Source organism: Macrosteles quadrilineatus, unplaced genomic scaffold, assembly GCF_028750875.1.
Source record: "Macrosteles quadrilineatus isolate MER2022 unplaced genomic scaffold, UCM_ALF_1.0 Scaffold_1__1_contigs__length_201487025, whole genome shotgun sequence".
Lineage (NCBI taxonomy): Eukaryota > Metazoa > Arthropoda > Insecta > Hemiptera > Cicadellidae > Macrosteles > Macrosteles quadrilineatus.
The window spans coordinates 184754287-184777472 of NW_026542594.1; the positions used below are offsets into that span (position 1 = coordinate 184754287).

The 23186-nt window shown below is 38.8% G+C and overlaps 1 protein-coding gene across 1 annotated transcript in view; it reads left to right on the plus strand.

Annotated features, from left to right (window-relative positions):
- Window positions 1–10734: 10734 nt before the first annotated feature.
- Window positions 10735–23186, plus strand: part of LOC129003221 (ral GTPase-activating protein subunit beta) — a 124624-nt gene continuing 112172 nt past the window's right edge. Inside the window, exons 1-34 of the mRNA XM_054431513.1 lie at window positions 10735–10997; window positions 11427–11651; window positions 12406–12607; window positions 13470–13496; window positions 15395–15559; window positions 17052–17285; window positions 18250–18414; window positions 18482–18562; window positions 18631–18711; window positions 18779–18859; window positions 18927–19007; window positions 19075–19155; window positions 19223–19303; window positions 19371–19451; window positions 19519–19599; window positions 19667–19747; window positions 19815–19895; window positions 19963–20043; window positions 20111–20191; window positions 20259–20339; window positions 20407–20487; window positions 20555–20635; window positions 20703–20783; window positions 20851–20931; window positions 20999–21079; window positions 21147–21227; window positions 21295–21375; window positions 21443–21523; window positions 21591–21671; window positions 21739–21819; window positions 21887–21967; window positions 22035–22115; window positions 22183–22263; window positions 22491–22697. Coding sequence (XP_054287488.1) covers window positions 10962–10997; window positions 11427–11651; window positions 12406–12607; window positions 13470–13496; window positions 15395–15559; window positions 17052–17285; window positions 18250–18414; window positions 18482–18562; window positions 18631–18711; window positions 18779–18859; window positions 18927–19007; window positions 19075–19155; window positions 19223–19303; window positions 19371–19451; window positions 19519–19599; window positions 19667–19747; window positions 19815–19895; window positions 19963–20043; window positions 20111–20191; window positions 20259–20339; window positions 20407–20487; window positions 20555–20635; window positions 20703–20783; window positions 20851–20931; window positions 20999–21079; window positions 21147–21227; window positions 21295–21375; window positions 21443–21523; window positions 21591–21671; window positions 21739–21819; window positions 21887–21967; window positions 22035–22115; window positions 22183–22263; window positions 22491–22697 — 3367 coding nt within the window. The 5' untranslated portion in view covers window positions 10735–10961. The remainder of the gene's footprint in view (window positions 10998–11426; window positions 11652–12405; window positions 12608–13469; window positions 13497–15394; window positions 15560–17051; window positions 17286–18249; window positions 18415–18481; window positions 18563–18630; window positions 18712–18778; window positions 18860–18926; window positions 19008–19074; window positions 19156–19222; window positions 19304–19370; window positions 19452–19518; window positions 19600–19666; window positions 19748–19814; window positions 19896–19962; window positions 20044–20110; window positions 20192–20258; window positions 20340–20406; window positions 20488–20554; window positions 20636–20702; window positions 20784–20850; window positions 20932–20998; window positions 21080–21146; window positions 21228–21294; window positions 21376–21442; window positions 21524–21590; window positions 21672–21738; window positions 21820–21886; window positions 21968–22034; window positions 22116–22182; window positions 22264–22490; window positions 22698–23186) is intronic.

Genomic DNA, 23186 nt, shown 5'->3' on the forward strand with positions numbered 1-23186 from the left:
AGAGCGACGGCTGTTGCGGGGGCTTTATAAACTCAGCTGACCCCTTTGGCGGGACCGCGGGACTTTCTCCGCTCCGGATGATCCTCAGATGATCGCCTCTTACGTCATGACCGGGGGAGGAAGTGGAGAGTGGTGGCAAAGCTTAAGCGTTAATACGTGTGTATATGATGTGGAGGTCGTCGGGAGAAACAGGTTGACGAAGTTACACAAAGATGCAACAATGAAAAGAAAAGTGGTCCAAAAACACTTCCCTGTGGTACTCCATGAGTGAATTGAATATTTTGTTGTTAATATATAGTTACAGTAGATTCATTTAAACATATTGCCTACCCGCGTTCAAACTACAACACACTCTCCCTTCACCTCCACCCGACAAATAGTAGGCCTAACGTTATAACACAATTTATGGTAGGCCACAATAATTTTTTTATAAACTCTATGGTTTTGTACAAGTAATTTCAGTTAAGTTAATTCAGTGGTTTTGTTGTAATGTCAAGACATTTTGACATTGAATTTTTTGTGGTGTCCATCTATACATAGTTACAGCAATAGCATTGAAAATTCGAAGTTTGTCTTTATATTACGCAAAAATTACTAGGCTAAATGTATTGGAATTTAACAAAAACACAATCAACAGACCTGGGGTTACTATAGTCTATCTAGTTAACGATATCGACTTTATATGTTCCCCATGAGCGGGGGACTTTTGGAAGTAAATATTGGTATGATCTCCATGGCCACAAAATAAGAACCACTATATTGAAGGATGTTAACGTGTGCTCTGTTTAAGTTTCTGTAATGCTATAGGCCAAAATATCCTACATTCAAACAAACTGATTAAAAACTTTAAAATTCGACTTTTCGTAAAAATATGTTGATTTGTCATCTGTGGAGACTCCATGGATGAGAACACCGTTTTATACAAGCAGTTGTGGCACTATAACTACTGTTTTTCTTCTTTAAGGAGGTAGTTTCAAAAGAATAACTTTATTATTTCATTTGTGTATATGCTGCAGACCACGATTACAGCTACACAGTGTACAGTGAAAAGCCCCCCATACACTATCGAACATGCCACCCGACCTGACAACCTGACCTGACGACGGACCCATCATCCAACCTGACTTATGTTGGATGTTTCCCACACACTATCGAGCATGTTACCCAACAAGTCAGGTGAAATATTAGTTCTGAAATGGATTTCGAGACGACTGTAGCTGTTTGTGGGAGATTTTTAGCGATGATTTTTAGAGATTTTTAGAGCCTACGGAACGAGGCTCTTAAATTTTAAATTTTATTTTTAACGAACTTTAAATCACACTCTGGATACAGTTCCTTGCACTTTTCCATCAGAATATCGTGCCCCTCTTTATGCACATGTTTATTGCAATAGAGTTTACTTTTGACATCACACAACACCTTCTGGTCTCTGTAGAGTTAAATAAATTCTGGCCAGAACTGTTTATTATCATTAAATTACATTAGGGAAAATGGGACGGTTATCACACACAACTCGCTAAATACAAGTCAACTGGAAACTGTGGCTAGTCGGGCGAGCAGTTTGACGGTTTCCCACACACGGTCCAACCATCGATGTATGATAACTCCCATGCATAATAAATCGATGTATAATCGATGTATGTAGTAGAGTATTAAGCCCCCCATACACTATCGAACATGCCACCAGACCTGACAACCTGACCTGACGACGGACCCATCATCCAACCTGACTTATGTCGGGTGTTTCCCACACACTATCGAGCATGTTACCCAACAAGTCAGGTGAAATATTAGTTCTGAGATGGATTTTGAGACGACTGTTAGCTGTTTCAGGGTGATTTTTAGCGATGGTTTTAGGGATTTTTTAGAGCATATGGAACTAGGCTCTTAAATTTTCAATTTTATTTTTAACGAACTTTAAATCACATTCTGGATACAGTTCCTTGCACTTTTCCATCAGGATATCGTGCCCCTATGTGCATGTTTGTTGCAATAGAGTTTACTTTTGACAGCCCACAACGCCTTCTAGTCTCTGTAGAGTTAAATAAATTCTGACCAGAACTGTTTATTATTATTAAATGACATTATGGAAAAATGGGACGGTTATCACATCACGCACAACTCGCTATATGTTATATGTTATATGTTATAAATACAAGTTTACTGGAATGGAAACTGTGGCTCCAATGTCAGGCGGACGGCTCGAGTCGGGTGGTGCTATCGGACCGAGCATCCGACCTGACATATCCGTCGAGCATGTCGGGTCGGAACCCACACACTGTCCAATATGTTCGACAAGACGTCGGATCCCGACATGTCCGTCCAACATGTTGGATAGTGTATGGGGGGCTTAATGATTGGTTAAATGCCTCCGTGAACTGAAGCCATTTATGTTCACTCTACTTGTTAATATTGTTGACTACTTCTATATATAATTTTGTCAATTTTGTTACATACTAAAACGATTTATTTTATACATAAAAATCTTGTGCTGGTAATAAAAAACAAAAAAAGAGACTAATGGAACCGGTTTTGCAGCAACGAAGGAATATGTGTTTTCTCAAGGGGCTAAAACAGACCTTATGATCTGAATCGTGACAGAAAGATAATTTGTAAGATGTCGAGTTTTGATACATCCTCACTGACATTGGCCGGGCCATTATTCTTGTTTTATCCGACGGCGTGACGTCACGACCACGACCGGATGTAGACGTTCCCGGGGGATTCACGACATCTGGTCAGCCGAAAAGCGGGACTGCCGACCCTTGGAGTTCGGGAGAGGTCACCAGGAGGAATTGGATGTTTAAGATTCTTCATTTTTCGGGAGATTCGCAAAAAATACCGATGAACCCTGATAAGAAGTCTCATGGGGATTATCAAATATGACTTATCATCGTTGACTTCTTATCAAGGTTTGCAATAGCGTGTGATTAAGGGTGTATAAATTCAAGAATATGTTAAAATGGTACTTGTTATCAAGGTTCCACTGTACTTCTTCTAATATCTTCATCATTGATCACACATTCATCATTCTATGGCTTAAACCAGCCATCAGCGATTATTCCCGAAAAAATCAACATGGAATGTATACTTGTACTGTATTTGAAGTTTAAAATAAAATCCAAATCTGAATCGTATTAATAATGCTAAATCCATATCCATACTAAATCCATACTCCATTGTTGTCCAGATTCACTCGTACTATGAAGACTGAGCAATCCAAAGGCATTGACTATGGGTTGACTTTTGATTCATTGTCTGAAACTCTACACCACAATGGAAGATCGTCTGTCATCCTCATCCACCACTTCAATCTCCCATCCAAACTCTTCAGAATGAAAGCGGTTGAACAATGAACACTGCGGACGATTAATTTTACATAATTATAAATTGAGATGGGGATGCCTGCTAGGTATGTATCTTAACTCAAATATGAGTGAAGCATGAGTGTAGAATAGAGTGAGATGCCTGAGCTGATTTTTAATGCATATGTCGTGAGTGTTCACTGTTCTCATGACGCGTCACGTAGATTTCAAGATCCATTGATGGGCTAGGAGGATGGCCTAGCCATTGAGGATTGATGACATGAGGGTTAACATGAAGGGGCTAACATTGAGTAAAAGTCGCCACAGAGAAGTTGTATCACATAATCAAAATGTTTGCGGAAATCAACTGCTGCCAACAGCCTGAACGTTTAGGCAGGTCTGCCAACGTTTTCTTCCGGAATAAATAAAAGCGATTTGGCACCAGACAAACAACCAGTGACCACTGAATGCATTAAGGTCCTCAAATTTCTCTTTCATATACTGAACCACTGCAGAGTGTCAGTAAGTTGTATAATTGAAAGCCAGTTTTCCGTAAGTTTTTCAATCAACCTAATTTATGTAGTGTAGTATTCTATGTCAATTTGTAAAAGGGTAAAATAATAGTAGTGGTGGTGCAAAAACACTTCCTTACTTTCAGGTAGGTAAATCATATAATTCCACCCGGTCGATTTGAGTGTCGATTTCGAGTAACAGGCGGTATTGTTATTATACAATGGTACCGGAACCGGAAATGAACAATGTCACCAACCGAAACGTGAAGTTGCGCTGAATTGCTGGAATATGAACAATACGTTGGCTAGAACTACAATCCACGAACATAGGTGTAATTTCGTAGCGATGAAAACATTGACTCGAACAGTTATTACACTCTGTGCTGTAATCTATGTTTAGTAGGAATATGTAATTAAATCCAATGGCAACGTTTTACGAACTGTTTATAGAAAATCCAATGTTGTATGCTACGTTTTTTCATGTCCCACCTTTACATCTTAGGAAGGGCTTTTTACCTCGGGCACCGAAGCCAGCTCTACCACTAGACCAGCTCGCTTCCCCCCATGCTGCGTTGGTACATGAGAAAGCTCACACAATTTCTTCTTTAATAATACAATTTATTTGTGTGTATAGGTTATTTTATAATTTATAGCTATTAGAAACTCGTTACTATAATAAAGTCTTACTAACATAATAATAGTGTACAATAGGTGTCATACATTGAAATTGTGATAACATTTTGAACGATTGTATGGGTAGGTCATTGTATCGTTATATGACTGTAGCAACATTATTTAAGTCTAAATAACTACAATCACATAGTAAAGAGTAGGCATGCAAAGTAGACATGTATACTAATCTTTGTTACGATGAAATAAACAATTAGAATGTTTTCGAACCGCCAAACTATGTCCACAGTGTCTTACCAACTAAAGAAAGAACAAACAGCACAACTAAACAAGTAGGCCTAAGTTTCTCATCAATGTGTTTTTCGCCAATCAAACTAGAATAACACTGTAGAAACAACGCGAACATGTACGGATTTTCAACCCACCAATGCCTCATTCATACCATTACATTTAAACTAGAAACAAACAGTATAGTCACAACCTGTTGTACAGCCAACCCAGATCCCACTAGTAGCATGGCCAGCTATATAAATTCAGAACACACAGTTACCGCTCAACCCCCTTTGTCCGGTATTCTAACTATAACCAGCGGCATATACTTTTTCCGCCAACCAAACACAAAACACATTACAGCCACAACAGGGTTTGTACAAGTACAACCAATCCAGATCCCATAAAGACCCTCATCAACTAAACTCCGAACACACAGTATATTAAACACGTGGGTCTATATTACCAACCCACGTCCCATACATTTTCCCCGCAAAACATATTAGACACACGTACAGTACACTAACCGTGGGTTTATACGACCAACCCACGTAAACGTCTTCCCACCAACCAAACAGAGAACACACAGTATAGTGCAATCGTGGTTTTGTACGGCAGTGCTACCAACCCACGGTCCATACGTCGCCCCACCAACCAAACAAAGAACCCACAGCAGGCACTACAGTGACTGACAACCGTGGGTTTATTGGATCAACCCACCCACGTTCCATACGTCGCCCCACCAACCAAACGGAGAACCCACAGCAGGCACTACAGTGACTGACAACCGTGGGTTTATTGGACCAACCCACCCACGTTCCATACGTCGCCCCACCAACCAAACAAAGAACCCACAGCAGGCACTACAGTGACTGACAACCGTGGGTTTATTGGACCAACCCACCCACGTTCCATACGTCGCCCCACCAACCAAACGGAGAACCCACAGCAGGCACTACAGTGACTGACACCCGTGGGTTTATTGGACCAACCCACGTTCCATACGTCGCCCCACCTGGCCCCACCAACCAAACGGAGAACACACAGCAGGCCTACAGTGACTGACAACCGTGGGTTTATTGGACCAACCCACGTTCCATACGTCGCCCCACCAACCAAACAGAGAACTCACAGTAGGTCCTACAGTGACAACCGTGGGTTTATACGACCAACCCACGTTCCATACGTCACCCTACCAACCAAACGGAGAACCACAGTAGGCCCTACAGTGACAACCTTGGGTTTATACGACCAACCCACTATACGTTCCCCCACCAACCAAACCGAGAACACACAGTAGGCCATACAGTGACAACCGTGGGTTTATACGACCAACCCACTATACGTTCCCCCACCAACCAAACCGAGAACCCACAGTACAGTGACAACACGTGGGTTCGCATTAAGCATCGGTGTCACTCCGGTGCCTCGTTGTAATATTTAACAAGCCGTTTGTTTCTGGAGGTTAACTGTGTACTGTTGGTACTGTGTTAAAGATGCGCAACGAAACTATCGAAAAGCGTAGCGTAGAGTGACCTTTTAGCGTTATTTATTTATTTTTAAGTTTGTGAAAATTTTTGTAGATTTTTTAGAAGTGCTGAAGATGTCGCAAGACGTGCTGGGTTCGTTGGCCTCGGCGAAACTTCGTGCGAAAAGAAAGCTTTTGGCGAAAACAGCTTCTTTACCCGCCGTTTTCCCTGATATTCCCGTGAGCATCACCCCAAGGCCGGCTGTCATGGTTAAGAAAACGGTAAGTTGGAACAAATATTTACAGGACTAGTGTAGAATTTATAATTTATTTTTCTCGACTTAAAGTATTAATTTTGAATGAATTAAAAACACTGTCTCTGGGTGGTACAAGTAGTTTTTAAACCTATAAATAATTATAAACTAGGAAATTGCATATTTAACATGTACAGTATAGTATAACCTTTTCCAAGTGCAACGTATGATTAGCTTATTTTGCGTATTTTGTGCGGACGCAGTGTTTTAGTTTGCTAGTCATTGTGTTTGTGTTTGAAACACAATAAAGAGGAGTTTTAGTTGTATAAAGACAGAAGTTGAGCTATATAGCTAAATACACAAGTGATTTCAGCATAAAAAAGGTTCAGTGTTTTTTTAGTTAGACTGGTTAGACGCATGTATTTTTTTAAATATACAGAATTTGACTGATCTGAGCCTAATCGACGCAGTGTTTTGGTAAAATATATTCAGATAATGAGTTTTTAGTTTTATGCTGAGTTTTTATATAAATGTTTACCTATTTAAAAAGATTTTTTTCGAAACAAGATTGTCGCAAGTTTACATTGGCACGTTTTGTTTCTATTAGCGCTTTATCATTTTATTTTGTTTTTAGAAAGGCTTACACTAGTTTAAATATTAAAAGCTACTATAAAAATACAACTTTTTATTTCAGATTATACAGATAAGTATCAAAGTACTTAAATGTAAGTTTACCTGCAGTGGTTATTGAGGTACTGCAACAAAAAACAAAAATAACAATAAGAAGTTAGTATTTCGGATAATAGACATAGTTTCTTATTATCATTACCTCGACGCACACCTATTATTTTTAGGTGCGTATTTACACCTGATAAGAATACAGGATGTGTGTAGAATGAAGTAAGACCTTTATGAGTGTAGTTTTGACACCGACTACGATCAGCTGTTTTGACCATTTATCATAATTTCAATACTCCATGACAGCTGGCCAGATTGCGAACACTAACTGACTTTTCTTTAGATCAAACCAGCGACCACAGAATTAAAATTCTGGGTCTAATTCTGTGGTCGCTGGATCAAACCAGTGATATTTTGTTAATATCAGGTGAGCAACAATCACAAAGTTACTGAGCTATTCTGGCATATAAAACGTTATTTTTTTCTGTTACCAAATTATCAAATGGACCCCAAACCCCCCGCAAACCCCTAGTTATGGTATGACTATACCACCGTTCTACAGTTGTCTTAATATCGCAAAAATATGCATCTTTTAAAGTTTTAAAACATTGGGATTATTTTACGACCCATTCGTTATTGATCCACCTCAAAATTTTAATTCATTTAAAGAAAAGTGAATAGCCAAAGTATACTATAGGTTCAAGTAGTTCTTGTAGTAGGGCTCAGTTGAGTCGTTCGGTTATTTACGCAGTTGTTTTCTATTATACTTTGTACTAACACTAGCAGTTTTTATTCCTATAAGAAATGTTATTGACGTTAATGACGTTATTGTTTAAACAAAACAGGTTTTCAAGTGTTAGCTTTGTGTTAGTAAATAGGAATTGAAGTATAACTATAACAATTAATTATACTAGTTTTTATATGATTTTATGTTTACAAAACAAAACTATCCAGAATGCTGACAATCAACCGTAAATAAACGTACTGAGATTCAAAGTAAAAGTTAGGCATTGGATAACAGTTACGTGTTGACAAAAATAGTTGAAATAAGGCAAAGATAAAACATATATAGTACTGAATGTAAATTTTACATAAATAAGCGAAAAATAAATGAATTCCTTATGCTAATAAGCAAACAAAACCCCTCATTTAAGGACGGTTATGTCGGAACCCTTGCAACTGACGTAAGGCCTACAAAATAAACTATATAATATATTATGTTAATCTACGGAGGAATGCCTTTAATTTTAAACCTCAATCATCTAAATTTGATTATGAAATAGAGATGTAGCTGCAATCCCACGAAAAAAATCCTGTTGGCATTAAAACATGAGTTGGTAAGTGATTCATTACTTTTAGAGCGAATAGTTAATCGAGCTTTGTAATGCGGATGCAGGTGAAAATAAGTGAAATAACTCACGTGCAGGCCCTATTTTGAACGACACAGGTATTCAATTATGCAAATCAATAATTTATGCTTGATCGATTGGATAACAAAACATTGCATAGCTGATGTTAGTACTACTTTTATAAAAAGGTACCACGCCAAGCAAGATGGCACCTGGGAGAATGCACCATTGACAAATTTGGTTTATAGTCAATTTGTCAATGCATTCACTTACGATAGCCGCTCTAGAAATCCATGGCGGAAACCATGCTTTACAGTACAGAGCTCAGAACATGTAAATTGAACACAGAAGATGAAATTATACAAAGTGTGTTTTAGTCAGGACCGGTTCTAGGAATTTTTCAGAGTTAAGCGAACACCCCCGAATCAGCGCCACCTAGAATCCCCCCCCCACCAAACCCATCATGAACATAACTTAACCCTATTTGTGGATTTATTTTTGGAAGAACTTTTTTTATGAGTTTAGGTTAGAAGAATACTTGCAATAAAAGACTTTTTTCAACTACTGTTTATTATTCACAGAAATTTAATATTTTTACACTTTTACTCATCATACCCTAACACTTTAGCAAAACCCAAAGTTAACAATTTATTTCTAAATGTGAAATCAATAATTTATAGAGGGATAACGTGGATAATCTTTTACTCATTCATTTCCGATGACGAAACGAATCCAATGTCTCATTAACTCCATGTCCAAATATTTACACTAGCAACTGTTTATAAAATACTTTCTTCTTATTTACTGCACTAATTATAAATTAAACTTAAAACACTCTTAATCATTCACTTATCAACACTCGTAAAAAAAAAATACCAATACGATCACGGCCGCCTTTAACTCCGGAATTTTTAGTGTCAAATACATATACATGATACATGATCTCTCCGTCCGTAGTCCTTTGCCTTAAGGAATTGGACATGTCAGCGTTAATACAAAGAATAACCAAACTTAAATACTTGTTTTTGTCACCGTTAAGGTAACTGTATATGTCATGAAAACTTAACTCCACTAGATATTTTTTTCAATTCTATTTTAATTTTGTTAAACTCTGAATTTCAAGTAATTTTTTCGGTAGGGCCTGGTACAATTTCATTCCCATGTCTGGTTTGTGTTCAAATGTTGTGAGTTTATGTTGGACTGCATGTGTGCCCTTTGTTCGGGTGTTGTAAGTGTGATTTGTAAAAGTTGGTTTAATGTTCTGTGATTTTATATAGCAAACTGATTCAAAGATGAAAAGTGAAGGGACTGTGAGAAAGCCATAAGTTCTTTAGAAACATTTTTGCAGCTGGTCCGAGGCGGCATACCCAAGATTGCTCTAACTGCCTTGTTCTGCCAAACAAAGATCTGCTCAATATTCTTCCTCACAGCTCCCCATAGGATGATTAAATACGATATGTGTTGTTCTATTAGGCCAAAAATACACAAGTAAGTTTAGAGAGAGCCGTCCCATAAGATAATATGGCAGACAAAGACAAGACACATCCGATCATTAATTCACACTTTATTGATTGAAATTTAAAATTATGAACATAAATGTATTGAAATATTCAAAATAAACAAAATAAAACAATCAAACCAAAACCATATGAATTGAAAATCTATATCTGTTTTCTGTACATTTAAAGCGGAGTCAATATTCTCATAGTGCAGCAACTAAGTTTTTGTAAATACACAAATACCCATTAGCTGCTTTCAAACAAAAGTAGCATTTAGTATTCTTTCCAATCACATCTACAAAATTAGATAATACAATTACAATACTTATTTTCAACGGGGTTTGAGTTGATGCGAGATTTAGTAAGACCATTCTTAATAATTATAAGTAAGAGCTCTTACTAATTATTTTCATCAAACCCATGACCTCACCAAAAGTTTTTGAGAGTTTGGAGACTGACATTTGTTTTTCAATCGCAACGACATAGTTGATTCAAAATTAGCCTATAGCAAAAAAATTGAGATTCCCCTGGATCATGGTAATAAAGCTTTTGCTACAGTAAAACTTGTTATATTCATTGGCTACATTCGTTGCAATTGATAGTCTGGGCTTGGGGCCTGGGTGAGTAAAAATGCCGCTGGAATTGACATCAAGAAAAAAAGGAAAAAAGAAGAAGAAGAACATAAAAACAAACGGAAATGACAGCTGTCTGTCTGTTTTGTTGTTTCTTGCTTGACTTCTGGCTGAGGCTGAGTGTTGATGTTGATGTTCTGTTCTGGCCCATGTTCTACTTCAGTAATTTTAATTATCTGTCTCATAATAATACAGTTAAACAGTAGCTACAATTTAAATAACCGTTTTACTTTAATGTTTATAAGCTCTTGACGTATGAGTTGACGTCTCATCGCCGTTGACAGGAGTTAACTATTTACATGCAATATTCATTAGATCCTCTTTATAGGCCTACCGTATCACAAGTTTTAATTGACCCTCTTCTATGAATTTGGGAGTGTTTAACAGAGTAAACTGGAAGGTACTCTATGACTTAATTTATGGTTTATTATGTATATTCTTACTTTATTTAAGGCGTAGGTCTTTGCTATTTAGCTAAGGCATTTATGAATAGGCCTAGACTCATTCAATTTGCCATCACTTAGGCATAGGCCTAAAAACAAGTTAGGCCAATTTACCCTAGTTGTAAAATATGCCTAGGCCTAGTTCAAATTGAGTTAGCTTTTGAACGCATTTTGTGTCATTTAGGCTAACATCTTTGTTAGGCCTATTTAGCCTCAATTGTAGACCTAAAATAGTTTTTAAACAATTCAAACACTTAACTTAGGCTAACAAATCTCATAAAACACTTTTCAATGTTGTCCAATCCTTTTCTTCATATGCACCAGTAAATAGGCTAGGCCTATAAATAATTAAGTTGGTGGGTACGTTACAGCAATTATAATTATAGGAATCGGAGCACGGTGGGATGTATTCGGAATGGGCATCTCTCAGCAATGTGGTGACCACTGGAGCTGGTGTGGACAGCACAAGTGTGCTGTTAAAGTTTCCATCATCAGCTGGTCGGGAGGTCGCAGTTTCGGTTGTCCGTCAGCTCGCCTCTAACCTTGGTATTACACAGGCTGCAGAACCCAGCAGCCTGACCACAGACAAGGAGGTCTTGTGGTCCATGGAAGTAAGTTAAGTAAATGTAACATTCAAGAATTGTATAGCCTAGGCCTAAATAAGTCCTGAAGTAAATCTTATGGCAGGCCTGCTTATTTTCTTTCCGAGACATGGTAGGCTACTAGTTCTCCTTTCTAAACAACAAAATAATCTGTTATCCTAACAAAAAATTACCAAAATGCCAAATATTATTTCTCTTTAAGTGTAACTTAATATTACATCTATCTACTGAAAAGGCTAATAATTCAACCTTCAGAAGGAAATATAGTCAGATTAAATATAGGATCTTTGTAAAGTAGCCTAATTAAAGTAAAGTAAAGTAAATCCTCTAAAGTAGTCCTAAAGTAGTATAGTGTAAAGTAGTCCTCTATGCACAGTTTAAATAATAAAAAATAACCCCTAAAAAGGAATTAAATTTCAATAAAGGAATGACAAATTGGTAATTTTTGTAATTTTCTAGTCAGGCCTGTGTTTAAAAATTGACGTAACATATTATCATACAAATGTTAAAGTTTTGTCAATCTAGCCTACATTTGTTACGGTAATTCAGCTCATTCCCATGAATAACTGCCAGCAAGTAGGAGATAACGTGTTTGTTGCCAGGTTCTCAACAACATCTAACTTATATTGTGATATTGAAGGATTATTTCGACCTAAGTTAAGCATTAGCCTATATCTAAAATCTAGAATTTTGCCCATCCATCTAATAAAATAAAGTTCTTAATTTTAATTGTGAATGATGACTATTTGAAACATCCTTTCAGGTGATTTGCTACGGGTTGAGTTTGCCGCTAAGTGAGCATGACACCATCAAAGATTGTGTCAACGTTTACTGTGAATGGCTCACTGCCCTCTACTCCATTCCGAAGATGAGTGTTCCGAAACCAATCTGCGAGGATCCTAACCTCTATGCTCGCAAGATGATCAGCCACTTTCATAACCTTTTCGTTCCCCGCAAAGGAGAAGGTGAGTTTGAAATTTGCATCGATGAATATTCATACGATAACTAGGTCTCTTCTGACTTTACCTTGAAAATACGGTAGGCCTAATTGATTGCAATGTTCTAACCTTTACTGCATAACGCTGAATTGAGACTAACTCGCTTTACTTTATTCATACTAACTGACCATAAGTGTATTCTTGAATGTTCTGAGATATTCATTGAATAGGCTGACTTTCAATTTCGATATTATCATCTTTATACATTTATTCAAAGCCCTAAATCTCTAATAAACTGGTTAATAAACTAAGTATTTTCGTTGTTGCAAATAGCCTAGAGAAGATTAGGACTTGTGTGAGACAGGAAACAATCAGTTTCAATGTTCTTATCACTTTACATATTGTACAATCAGAGATAAATTGCATGGATTGATTCACTACCTTCCTATTACTATTTTGTAAGGAATTTGTTGAAAAGGAATAGAGTTGAACTGGCTTACTTGAGACAATTAGAGCCCAGGGCCTAATAGATGTAACAATAAAGAACACAGCCCTATAAGTTAGCATCCTACTCTCTGGATAAATATATGTGTCATGTTTTGTGTTCTTTTATTTTGTGTCTATTAGCCCCTGGATTCTTATTTTCCCAGTTCAACTCTATTCCTTAAGAATAAGATCCTAACTAGCCAACTGGCTTTCCCGTAGAGTACTTCTATTTCGTGACTTATATATCGTTATTTAACCTAACAATTTTGCTTTAAGTTACCTACATTTTAAAATAAGTTTTAATAGTTAATTCATTTGATTATGTATCTACTTAAGCCTATGTAGGCTAGATATTTTCATCAATGCCACTTTTCTTTGTTGACTCATCTATTTATTTTTCAAGACTGGGCTTTCATTTATCAGGAACTTAGTAAGTACACACAATTCAAATTTTGGGATCTGTACACTGTTTTGTCTTTTTTTAGGAAGAAATGCACAATTTGATTATCAATTTAGCTTTAGCAGTACAAGATGCTAATTTGTTGTTCGCTTTTTAGTCAGCTAGGTTACATCAAGTATTGTTTAGAGGGTATTTAATGCCATTGCTTTGAAATGTATCTGTTGTATTGTTTATAGTGTATTTAGTTACCATTAGTTGTGTTTAGTAAGCCTACTATCATTCCTTTAGTTTATAAAGCTTCAAACAGCTTGTACTGCTCGTAGAACAATACAAAGAAATATAATTATTAGCAACATTCCGTTGTACAAAGCAATTTCCTCTTCCTCTCACATTTCACTGGTATTGTTTGCTTAATCTACCTTATTTTTCATTGTTTGGCTGTAAAATGATTTACCATGCATATAGCAGTAATTTTATTGCCATATTAAATTCACAATTTATTATTGAATTTATACTAGTTGATTAAACTAGTAAAAGTCTTTGTAGTTAAATATTTTCTATTGTCCTTTTTATTTATGCTTCTTTATTTCACAATGATAATGTAGATTTATATTTTTTTTGTATTAATTTAGTATTTTTAAGTCTCAATATCACAAATTCAACTTTAAATAGTTAAAAGTTGGTTTGGGGTTACTTTATTTTCATAATTTAAAATATTTTCATAACTATTACAGCGGATGAGTGATTTCCAGCATTTCTTCATTATTTAGGCCTATTTCATAGTAAAAGTTGTGATTGCTACTTTAAACAGGTTTGTAGTTCAACCTGAAAAAGTTGACTACTACCACTATGGTATAGCATATTGGGACGTCTTCTTCATTTAAAAGTTAATGATAAAACAAAATGAAAATGAAGTGATTAATGATTCTCTGTAGTGTTGAGAAATTAATACACTACAACTTACCTATAAGCAATATCACAGAGAAGTACAATACAGAGGATATAATCTTATGGGACAACCGCGTGTGCTTTTAGCTCTGGTATATTGGGGCGGAAATGTACGACTATCGAACAAGGAAGAGCTTGAATTGCGATGGTCACATAGCATATTTGTACAGCAGTTGTAGCGCACAGGGTCTTCCTTCAGTGTGAGCGCTGTAGTACATAATGGCGAGGGGGCAATGGAGAGCGGAACTGGACGACGAATAGAATTTGCTCTAGACACCAGCGACTGGTACTAGACACCGCTTAAGTGTACCATTGAATCTTTCTGTTTCTTACTTAACTCCGTGAAAATATGTACTATAAACATAGACACATTACGGCTTTGTTTTTCATATAATTTTATCTAATTTAAAACAAATGGTTATCTTTTTAATTTTGTTAACTTCACACAGTTTTTGCAAGTTCCTGTTTTGTACATTCAACAACCATGAAACACATAAAAGTATGTATACACTTAGATGGATGAGATTGTAATTTTAGTTTAGGAAGGGACGGAACAGTATTGTAATTTCCTTTCCAAATATAATTGGATCGGGAACAGGACATAATTTTTCTTCCCGTACAACAGGGGAAACTAATTTTGTTTTTAAAAATCTTCGATTGAATAACATGTTTTGCAAATGGTAATGATGACGAACAATATAACATATGAGTTTTTATTGCTCTTTTTTATATAACCAAACCACTGACTGTAATCCATGATCTTGGCACTATCGTTTTTATCTCACACGATTACGGTGAATTCAGGAACATCTCCATAGGAGCATTGCAAAATTGTTGACAGCTGGAACAAATCTGTTCAAAGAAAACCAAGAACGAAATATTATCCCGCCCTAGGATCGAGAATGTATTTTCCCAAAAAAGTCCATCACTATCGTACACTAACCGTTGCCTGAGTTTGACATACATCATGTTTTTACCAGCGCCAGACACCATCAACCGACAGGCCGTACTGTGTCACCGAGTGCTGAGGACACTACAGCATGTCGCTCATCACTCTGTCATCATGGACAGGGAGACCTGGGAAACTCTGCTGATGTTTCTGCTAGCCATCAACGACACTCTGCTGGCCCCACCAACCATCAAAGGTGAATATTTTGGTCGTTTTTGTTAGTTTCAAAATCAGTGATAGTTTGTAATTTAGAATATTAGGGGAAGGAGTGAAATTTGTTATATGCACGAAGGATATTAAGGGGAGTCGCTACTGAAAAACTACCAATTTTGTAAAAAACTTGAATTTTTTATTATTTTTTTATCTTGTTCTATGGATTGTAAGGTTTCAGAAAAACATAACATTTGGTATAATATATATTTTTTTCACTGTGAAAAAAATATTTGAAGTGAAGCGCGCACACCTCTTTTGGGGCATCAACTAGGCCTAGTATAAACCAACGTATAAACTTCAACCGCTGTTTTCCGTGACTTTAAAATTTTGTTTTTTTTATATATAAGTTCTTATAACTTTTTAACTATTGCAGCTATATGAATGAAATTTTTACCACACATTGTTTATACTATAAATCAACTTTCTGTGCATGGATATTGTAATTGGGTAAATAAAAGTACATGAAAAAAAATTTATAAAAATTTATAACCTATAAATTTTTCAAAAACTTATTTTTGAAGCCATAACTTATAAACTAATTGAGAAAATAACATGAGTATGCACAGAAAGTATGTGCTTTCCTTGCTCTTTAAAATAAGATATCGAACAATAAAATTGGTTCAGTAGTTAAATAGTTATAAGAGATTTAAAAAACCCAATTTTTTCCCGGCAAAAAACTTAAAAAACTCCAAAAAGTATGTAAAAATTTTTTTTTTTTACTTTAACGGCAGTAAATCTTTTTCTAAGACTAAATGAACTTTAAAAAGTATATATGATAATTTTTAAAAGGATTTTATTAAAAATCACTAGTTTCAGTAGCGACTCCCCTTAAGCACGAAAGTCTGAGATGCTAAGGCTTGCAATACAGGCTGAGGTTTAGGTTAGGCTTTGTAAGTTGAAGCATAGACTAACCAACACCTCAGTCCACAAGTAGACTTCTCATTGTAAATTTTAAAGCTTGGGTCAGGTAAAAAGTGTTGACCTTCAGTTCTCGGACCAAAATCATTTGGCTGTAAAAGGTGCTGATTTAAAAAAATATTAATTTTTTTTACTACAATCAGAAAATGAACATATCCTGAGTAGTGATAAAATCAGGACTTTTACCAGGGTTTTGCTTAAAAATCGCGATCATCTTCCGTGGTTATGGTAAATTCATACAAGCGTCTCCACTTGATCATGGTGGAATTGTGAATATCTTCCTGGTTGTGCCATGTGGTTGCAGAGACATCATAATTGTCACCCATGGTAAAATCCTCGGAAAACGTGAATAAATTACCTTCTATTATAAATTACTCAACCTGAGCTTAGCGAAAATATAAATTACTCAACCTCAACTTAGTCTTAAAATTATTCCTGGCTCGAACCGATCTCTTGGGTCAGATGTTAGCCTGGACCTGAGAATCCCACTTACTTACAGACCCCTAAGCACAAGTAGCTTCTTACCACCAAATTCTGTATGTAACACATGTCCGCAGACGACGTGGGAGACCAGCTGTGTGAGAGGGTGTTGAGTGTGCTGGTAGAGGTGTGGCTGGTAGCCTGTACACACCACTTCCCCTCCCCGCCATTGTGGAAGACACTAAGAGAGCTGACCATGAACTGGCGACACCGGGTGGCTCTGGTAGAGCAGTGGAACAGAGTCAACCTAGCTCTGACGCAGAGACTGCTAGAGTCAATGTACGGCCCAGCGTTCCCGGAGCTGAAGATATGTGAGTGTTACTAGTTTATTTTGATATTACCGTATTAATGAGAAGAACTTTGCTTTGGTGCATATAGCTTTTAAATAGAATACAGCTACAGTAGAGTCCTGCTATTCTGAACTAACTCTCGGCAATAATGCCTACATAGCCAACAGCACATCGATATTGCAGACTTAGTGACTTAGTTGTTTTTGTAGACCTACTGGGACATTTTTGGAATGTTTAGAAGTTTAGAATACTAGGGTCAGAAAAGCAGTACTCTGCTGTACACTTTTAGGCAGTTAGGAACAAATAATCTACTTAATAGACTTGATATCTTATGTCCTCTGAGGCTTTATAAACTAAGAGAAATGGAGAGGGTTCATCAATAAATGTTTCTTCCACCTATCAGAAGAAATTTACCAGCCTAAGTCATCTGCCTGAGACTATATAGAAAGAGTTCTTCGATTCACAACATTTTAGGTAGGCTAGCTCAAATCTATCACTTCACAAAAACTTAATCAGCTTCCAAAAAATTTCTTCCTTCAAAATGTAGTCACAATTTGGTAATTCTTACCTTCTCAGGGCACCCTCGGAAAAATAAATTTTCTTTTTTCAAAACCTCCAACCTAACCTAACCTAACCATCCCATTTTCCCGGTCGTAGCTTAGTTATTTTTCCAACGCTTTTCTGGCCGTATCTCCGCTAATATCCATCAGATCTTGAAACTTGTTACGTATTCTTGTTGAGCTCGCTCTACCGGTTAATTTGAGTACACACACGACTTATTTCCGCAAACATGTTTTTCCGCTTTACTAGGGTTTTCCGACATGAACGTAAAAAATCAGGGCGTTATTTTATACAAAAAAAATGTAATTCCCGAGGGTGCACTGAGAATGTAAGAACTACCCACAATTTATATAATTTTAATTATAATTCTAAAGAAACTAATACCATGAGACCTGTAGTATTGAAAAACTATGCGTGTTTACAGTGGAGGAGGACGCAGCCCTGATACCTCCCGGGATGACAGACTCTTGTATAGCTCAGTGCTGGTTCAGGTTCCTACACTGTATAGGCAACCCTGTAGACCTGTGTAGACCTCAGGTCATCTCTCAGACACACAAGTTCCTACAGTTTGCCCTCACAAGTGACACTGGTAAGTAGTCCAGGGATGACAGACTCCTGTATAGCTCAGTGCTGGTTCAGGTTCCTACACTGTATAGGCAACCCTGTAGACCTGTGTAGACCTCAGGTCATCTCTCAGACACACAAGTTTCTACAGTTTGCCCTCACAAGTGACACTGGTAAGTAGTCCAGGGGATGACAGACTCCTGTATAGCTCAGTGCTGGTTCAGGTTCCTACACTGTATAGGCAACCCTGTAGACCTGTGTAGACCTCAGGTCATCTCTCAGACACACAAGTTTCTACAGTTTGCCCTCACAAGTGACACTGGTAAGTAGACCAGGAATGACAGACTCCTGTATAGCTCAGTGCTGGTTCAGGTTCCTACACTGTATAGGCAACCCAGTAGACCTGTGGAGACCTCAGGTCATCTCTCACACACACAAGTTCCTACAGTTTGCCCTCACAAGTGACACTGGTAAGTAGACCAGGAATGACAGACTCCTGTATAGCTCAGTGCTGGTTCAGGTTCCTACACTGTATAGGCAACCCTGTAGACCTGTGTAGACCTCAGGTCATCTCTCAGACACACAAGTTCCTACAGTTTGCCCTCACAAGTGACACGGGTAAGTAGACCAGGCATGACAGACTCCTGTATAGCTCAGTGCTGGTTCAGGTTCCTACACTGTATAGGCAACCCTGTAGACCTGTGTAGACCTCAGGTCATCTCTCAGACACACAAGTTCCTACAGTTTGCTCTCACAAGTGACACTGGTAAGTAGTCCAGGCATGACAGACTCCTGTATAGCTCAGTGCTGGTTCAGGTTCCTACACTGTATAGGCAACCCTGTAGACCTGTGTAGACCTCAGGTCATCTCTCAGACACACAAGTTCCTACAGTTTGCCCTCACAAGTGACACTGGTAAGTAGACCAGGGATGACAGACTCCTGTATAGCTCAGTGCTGGTTCAGGTTCCTACACTGTATAGGCAACCCTGTAGACCTGTGTAGACCTCAGGTCATCTCTCAGACACACAAGTTCCTACAGTTTGCTCTCACAAGTGACACTGGTAAGTAGTCCAGGCATGACAGACTCCTGTATAGCTCAGTGCTGGTTCAGGTTCCTACACTGTATAGGCAACCCTGTAGACCTGTGTAGACCTCAGGTCATCTCTCAGACACACAAGTTCCTACAGTTTGCTCTCACAAGTGATACTGGTAAGTAGTCCAGGCATGACAGACTCCTGTATAGCTCAGTGCTGGTTCAGGTTCCTACACTGTATAGGCAACCCAGTAGACCTGTGTAGACCTCAGGTCATCTCTCAGACACACAAGTTCCTACAGTTTGCCCTCACAAGTGACACTGGTAAGTAGTCCAGGGATGACAGACTCCTGTATAGCTCAGTGCTGGTTCAGGTTCCTACACTGTATAGGCAACCCTGTAGACCTGTGTAGACCTCAGGTCATCTCTCAGACACACAAGTCCCTACAGTTTGCCCTCACAAGTGATACTGGTAAGTAGACCAGGCATGACAGACTCCTGTATAGCTCAGTGCTGGTTCAGGTTCCTACACTGTATAGGCAACCCAGTAGACCTGTGTAGACCTCAGGTCATCTCTCAGACACACAAGTTCCTACAGTTTGCCCTCACAAGTGACACTGGTAAGTAGACCAGGGATGACAGACTCCTGTATAGCTCAGTGCTGGTTCAGGTTCCTACACTGTATAGGCAACCCTGTAGACCTGTGTAGACCTCAGGTCATCTCTCAGACACACAAGTTCCTACAGTTTGCCCTCACAAGTGACACTGGTAAGTAGTCCAGGCATGACAGACTCCTGTATAGCTCAGTGCTGGTTCAGGTTCCTACACTGTATAGGCAACCCTGTAGACCTGTGTAGACCTCAGGTCATCTCTCAGACACACAAGTTTCTACAGTTTGCCCTCACAAGTGACACGGGTAAGTAGACCAGGCATGACAGACTCCTGTATAGCTCAGTGCTGGTTCAGGTTCCTACACTGTATAGGCAACCCTGTAGACCTGTGTAGACCTCAGGTCATCTCTCAGACACACAAGTTCCTACAGTTTGCCCTCACAAGTGACACTGGTAAGTAGACCAGGAATGACAGACTCCTGTATAGCTCAGTGCTGGTTCAGGTTCCTACACTGTATAGGCAACCCTGTAGACCTGTGTAGACCTCAGGTCATCTCTCACACACACAAGTTCCTACAGTTTGCCCTCACAAGTGACACTGGTAAGTAGACCAGGAATGACAGACTCCTGTATAGCTCAGTGCTGGTTCAGGTTCCTACACTGTATAGGCAACCCTGTAGACCTGTGTAGACCTCAGGTCATCTCTCACACACACAAGTTCCTACAGTTTGCCCTCACAAGTGACACTGGTAAGTAGACCAGGAATGACAGACTCCTGTATAGCTCAGTGCTGGTTCAGGTTCCTACACTGTATAGGCAACCCTGTAGACCTGTGTAGACCTCAGGTCATCTCTCAGACACACAAGTTCCTACAGTTTGCTCTCACAAGTGACACTGGTAAGTAGTCCAGGCATGACAGACTCCTGTATAGCTCAGTGCTGGTTCAGGTTCCTACACTGTATAGGCAACCCTGTAGACCTGTGTAGACCTCAGGTCATCTCTCAGACACACAAGTTCCTACAGTTTGCTCTCACAAGTGACACTGGTAAGTAGTCCAGGGATGACAGACTCCTGTATAGCTCAGTGCTGGTTCAGGTTCCTACACTGTATAGGCAACCCTGTAGACCTGTGTAGACCTCAGGTCATCTCTCAGACACACAAGTTCCTACAGTTTGCTCTCACAAGTGACACTGGTAAGTAGACCAGGCATGACAGACTCCTGTATAGCTCAGTGCTGGTTCAGGTTCCTACACTGTATAGGCAACCCTGTAGACCTGTGTAGACCTCAGGTCATCTCACAGACACACAAGTTCCTACAGTTTGCCCTCACAAGTGATACTGGTAAGTAGACCAGGCATGACAGACTCCTGTATAGCTCAGTGCTGGTTCAGGTTCCTACACTGTATAGGCAACCCTGTAGACCTGTGTAGACCTCAGGTCATCTCACAGACACACAAGTTCCTACAGTTTGCCCTCACAAGTGACACTGGTAAGTAGACCAGGCATGACAGACTCCTGTATAGCTCAGTGCTGGTTCAGGTTCCTACACTGTATAGGCAACCCTGTAGACTTGTGTAGACCTCAGGTCATCTCTCAGACACACAAGTTCCTACAGTTTGCCCTCACAAGTGATACTGGTAAGTAGTCCAGGCATGACAGACTCCTGTATAGCTCAGTGCTGGTTCAGGTTCCTACACTGTATAGGCAACCCAGTAGACCTGTGTAGACCTCAGGTCATCTCTCAGACACACATGTTCCTACAGTTTGCCCTCACAAGTGACACTGGTAAGTAGACCAGGCATGACAGACTCCTGTATAGCTCAGTGCTGGTTCAGGTTCCTACACTGTATAGGCAACCCTGTAGACCTGTGTAGACCTCAGGTCATCTCTCAGACACACAAGTTCCTACAGTTTGCCCTCACAAGTGACACTGGTAAGTAGTCCAGGGATGACAGACTCCTGTATAGCTCAGTGCTGGTTCAGGTTCCTACACTGTATAGGCAACCCTGTAGACCTGTGTAGACCTCAGGTCATCTCTCAGACACACAAGTTCCTACAGTTTGCCCTCACAAGTGATACTGGTAAGTAGTCCAGGCATGACAGACTCCTGTATAGCTCAGTGCTGGTTCAGGTTCCTACACTGTATAGGCAACCCTGTAGACCTGTGTAGACCTCAGGTCATCTCTCAGACACACAAGTTCCTACAGTTTGCTCTCACAAGTGACACTGGTAAGTAGACCAGGCATGACAGACTCCTGTATAGCTCAGTGCTGGTTCAGGTTCCTACACTGTATAGGCAATCCTGTAGACCTCAGGTCATCTCTCAGACACACAAGTTCCTACAGTTTGCCCTCACAAGTGACACTGGTAAGTAGTCCAGGCATGACAGACTCCTGTATAGCTCAGTGCTGGTTCAGGTTCCTACACTGTATAGGCAACCCAGTAGACCTGTGTAGACCTCAGGTCATCTCTCAGACACACAAGTTCCTACAGTTTGCTCTCACAAGTGACACTGGTAAGTAGTCCAGGAATGACAGACTCCTGTATAGCTCAGTGCTGGTTCAGGTTCCTACACTGTATAGGCAACCCAGTAGACCTGTGTAGACCTCAGGTCATCTCTCAGACACACAAGTTCCTACAGTTTGCTCTCACAAGTGACACTGGTAAGTAGACCTAGGTGCTTGGTGGTAGGGATTTGTTTGTCCTAGGACGTTAGGCTCGAGCCTGGGATTGTTTGTTTTTCACATACTTCAGGCTAGACATAGGAGTTGTGTCATTGTCATTACCACTTAGATAAAATCCATTGGTTTTTCAATCAAGTAAAATGTGTTGTGATAAAGTTTTAAGTACTGTACCTATGAAGATGTTTTAAAGAATTATAAATATTTGACGGGTTGAAGAAGAAAGTTAAAGTGTCTGTAATTGAAAATCGTTTTACAAATTATAAAATTAACACTGAAATCGTTTGGGAAAAAATCTACCCCTAATATAAAATATTTGATTACATTTTCAATTCCATCCTGACCATCTAAGTCAGCACTTTTTATCATATTTGTGTTACTGATTTTTATTTTACAAGCATACAATAGTTGTACTATTATCGGAAAGAAACAGTTCATTATTTTTAATAAAACTCAATATTGTATTTTTTT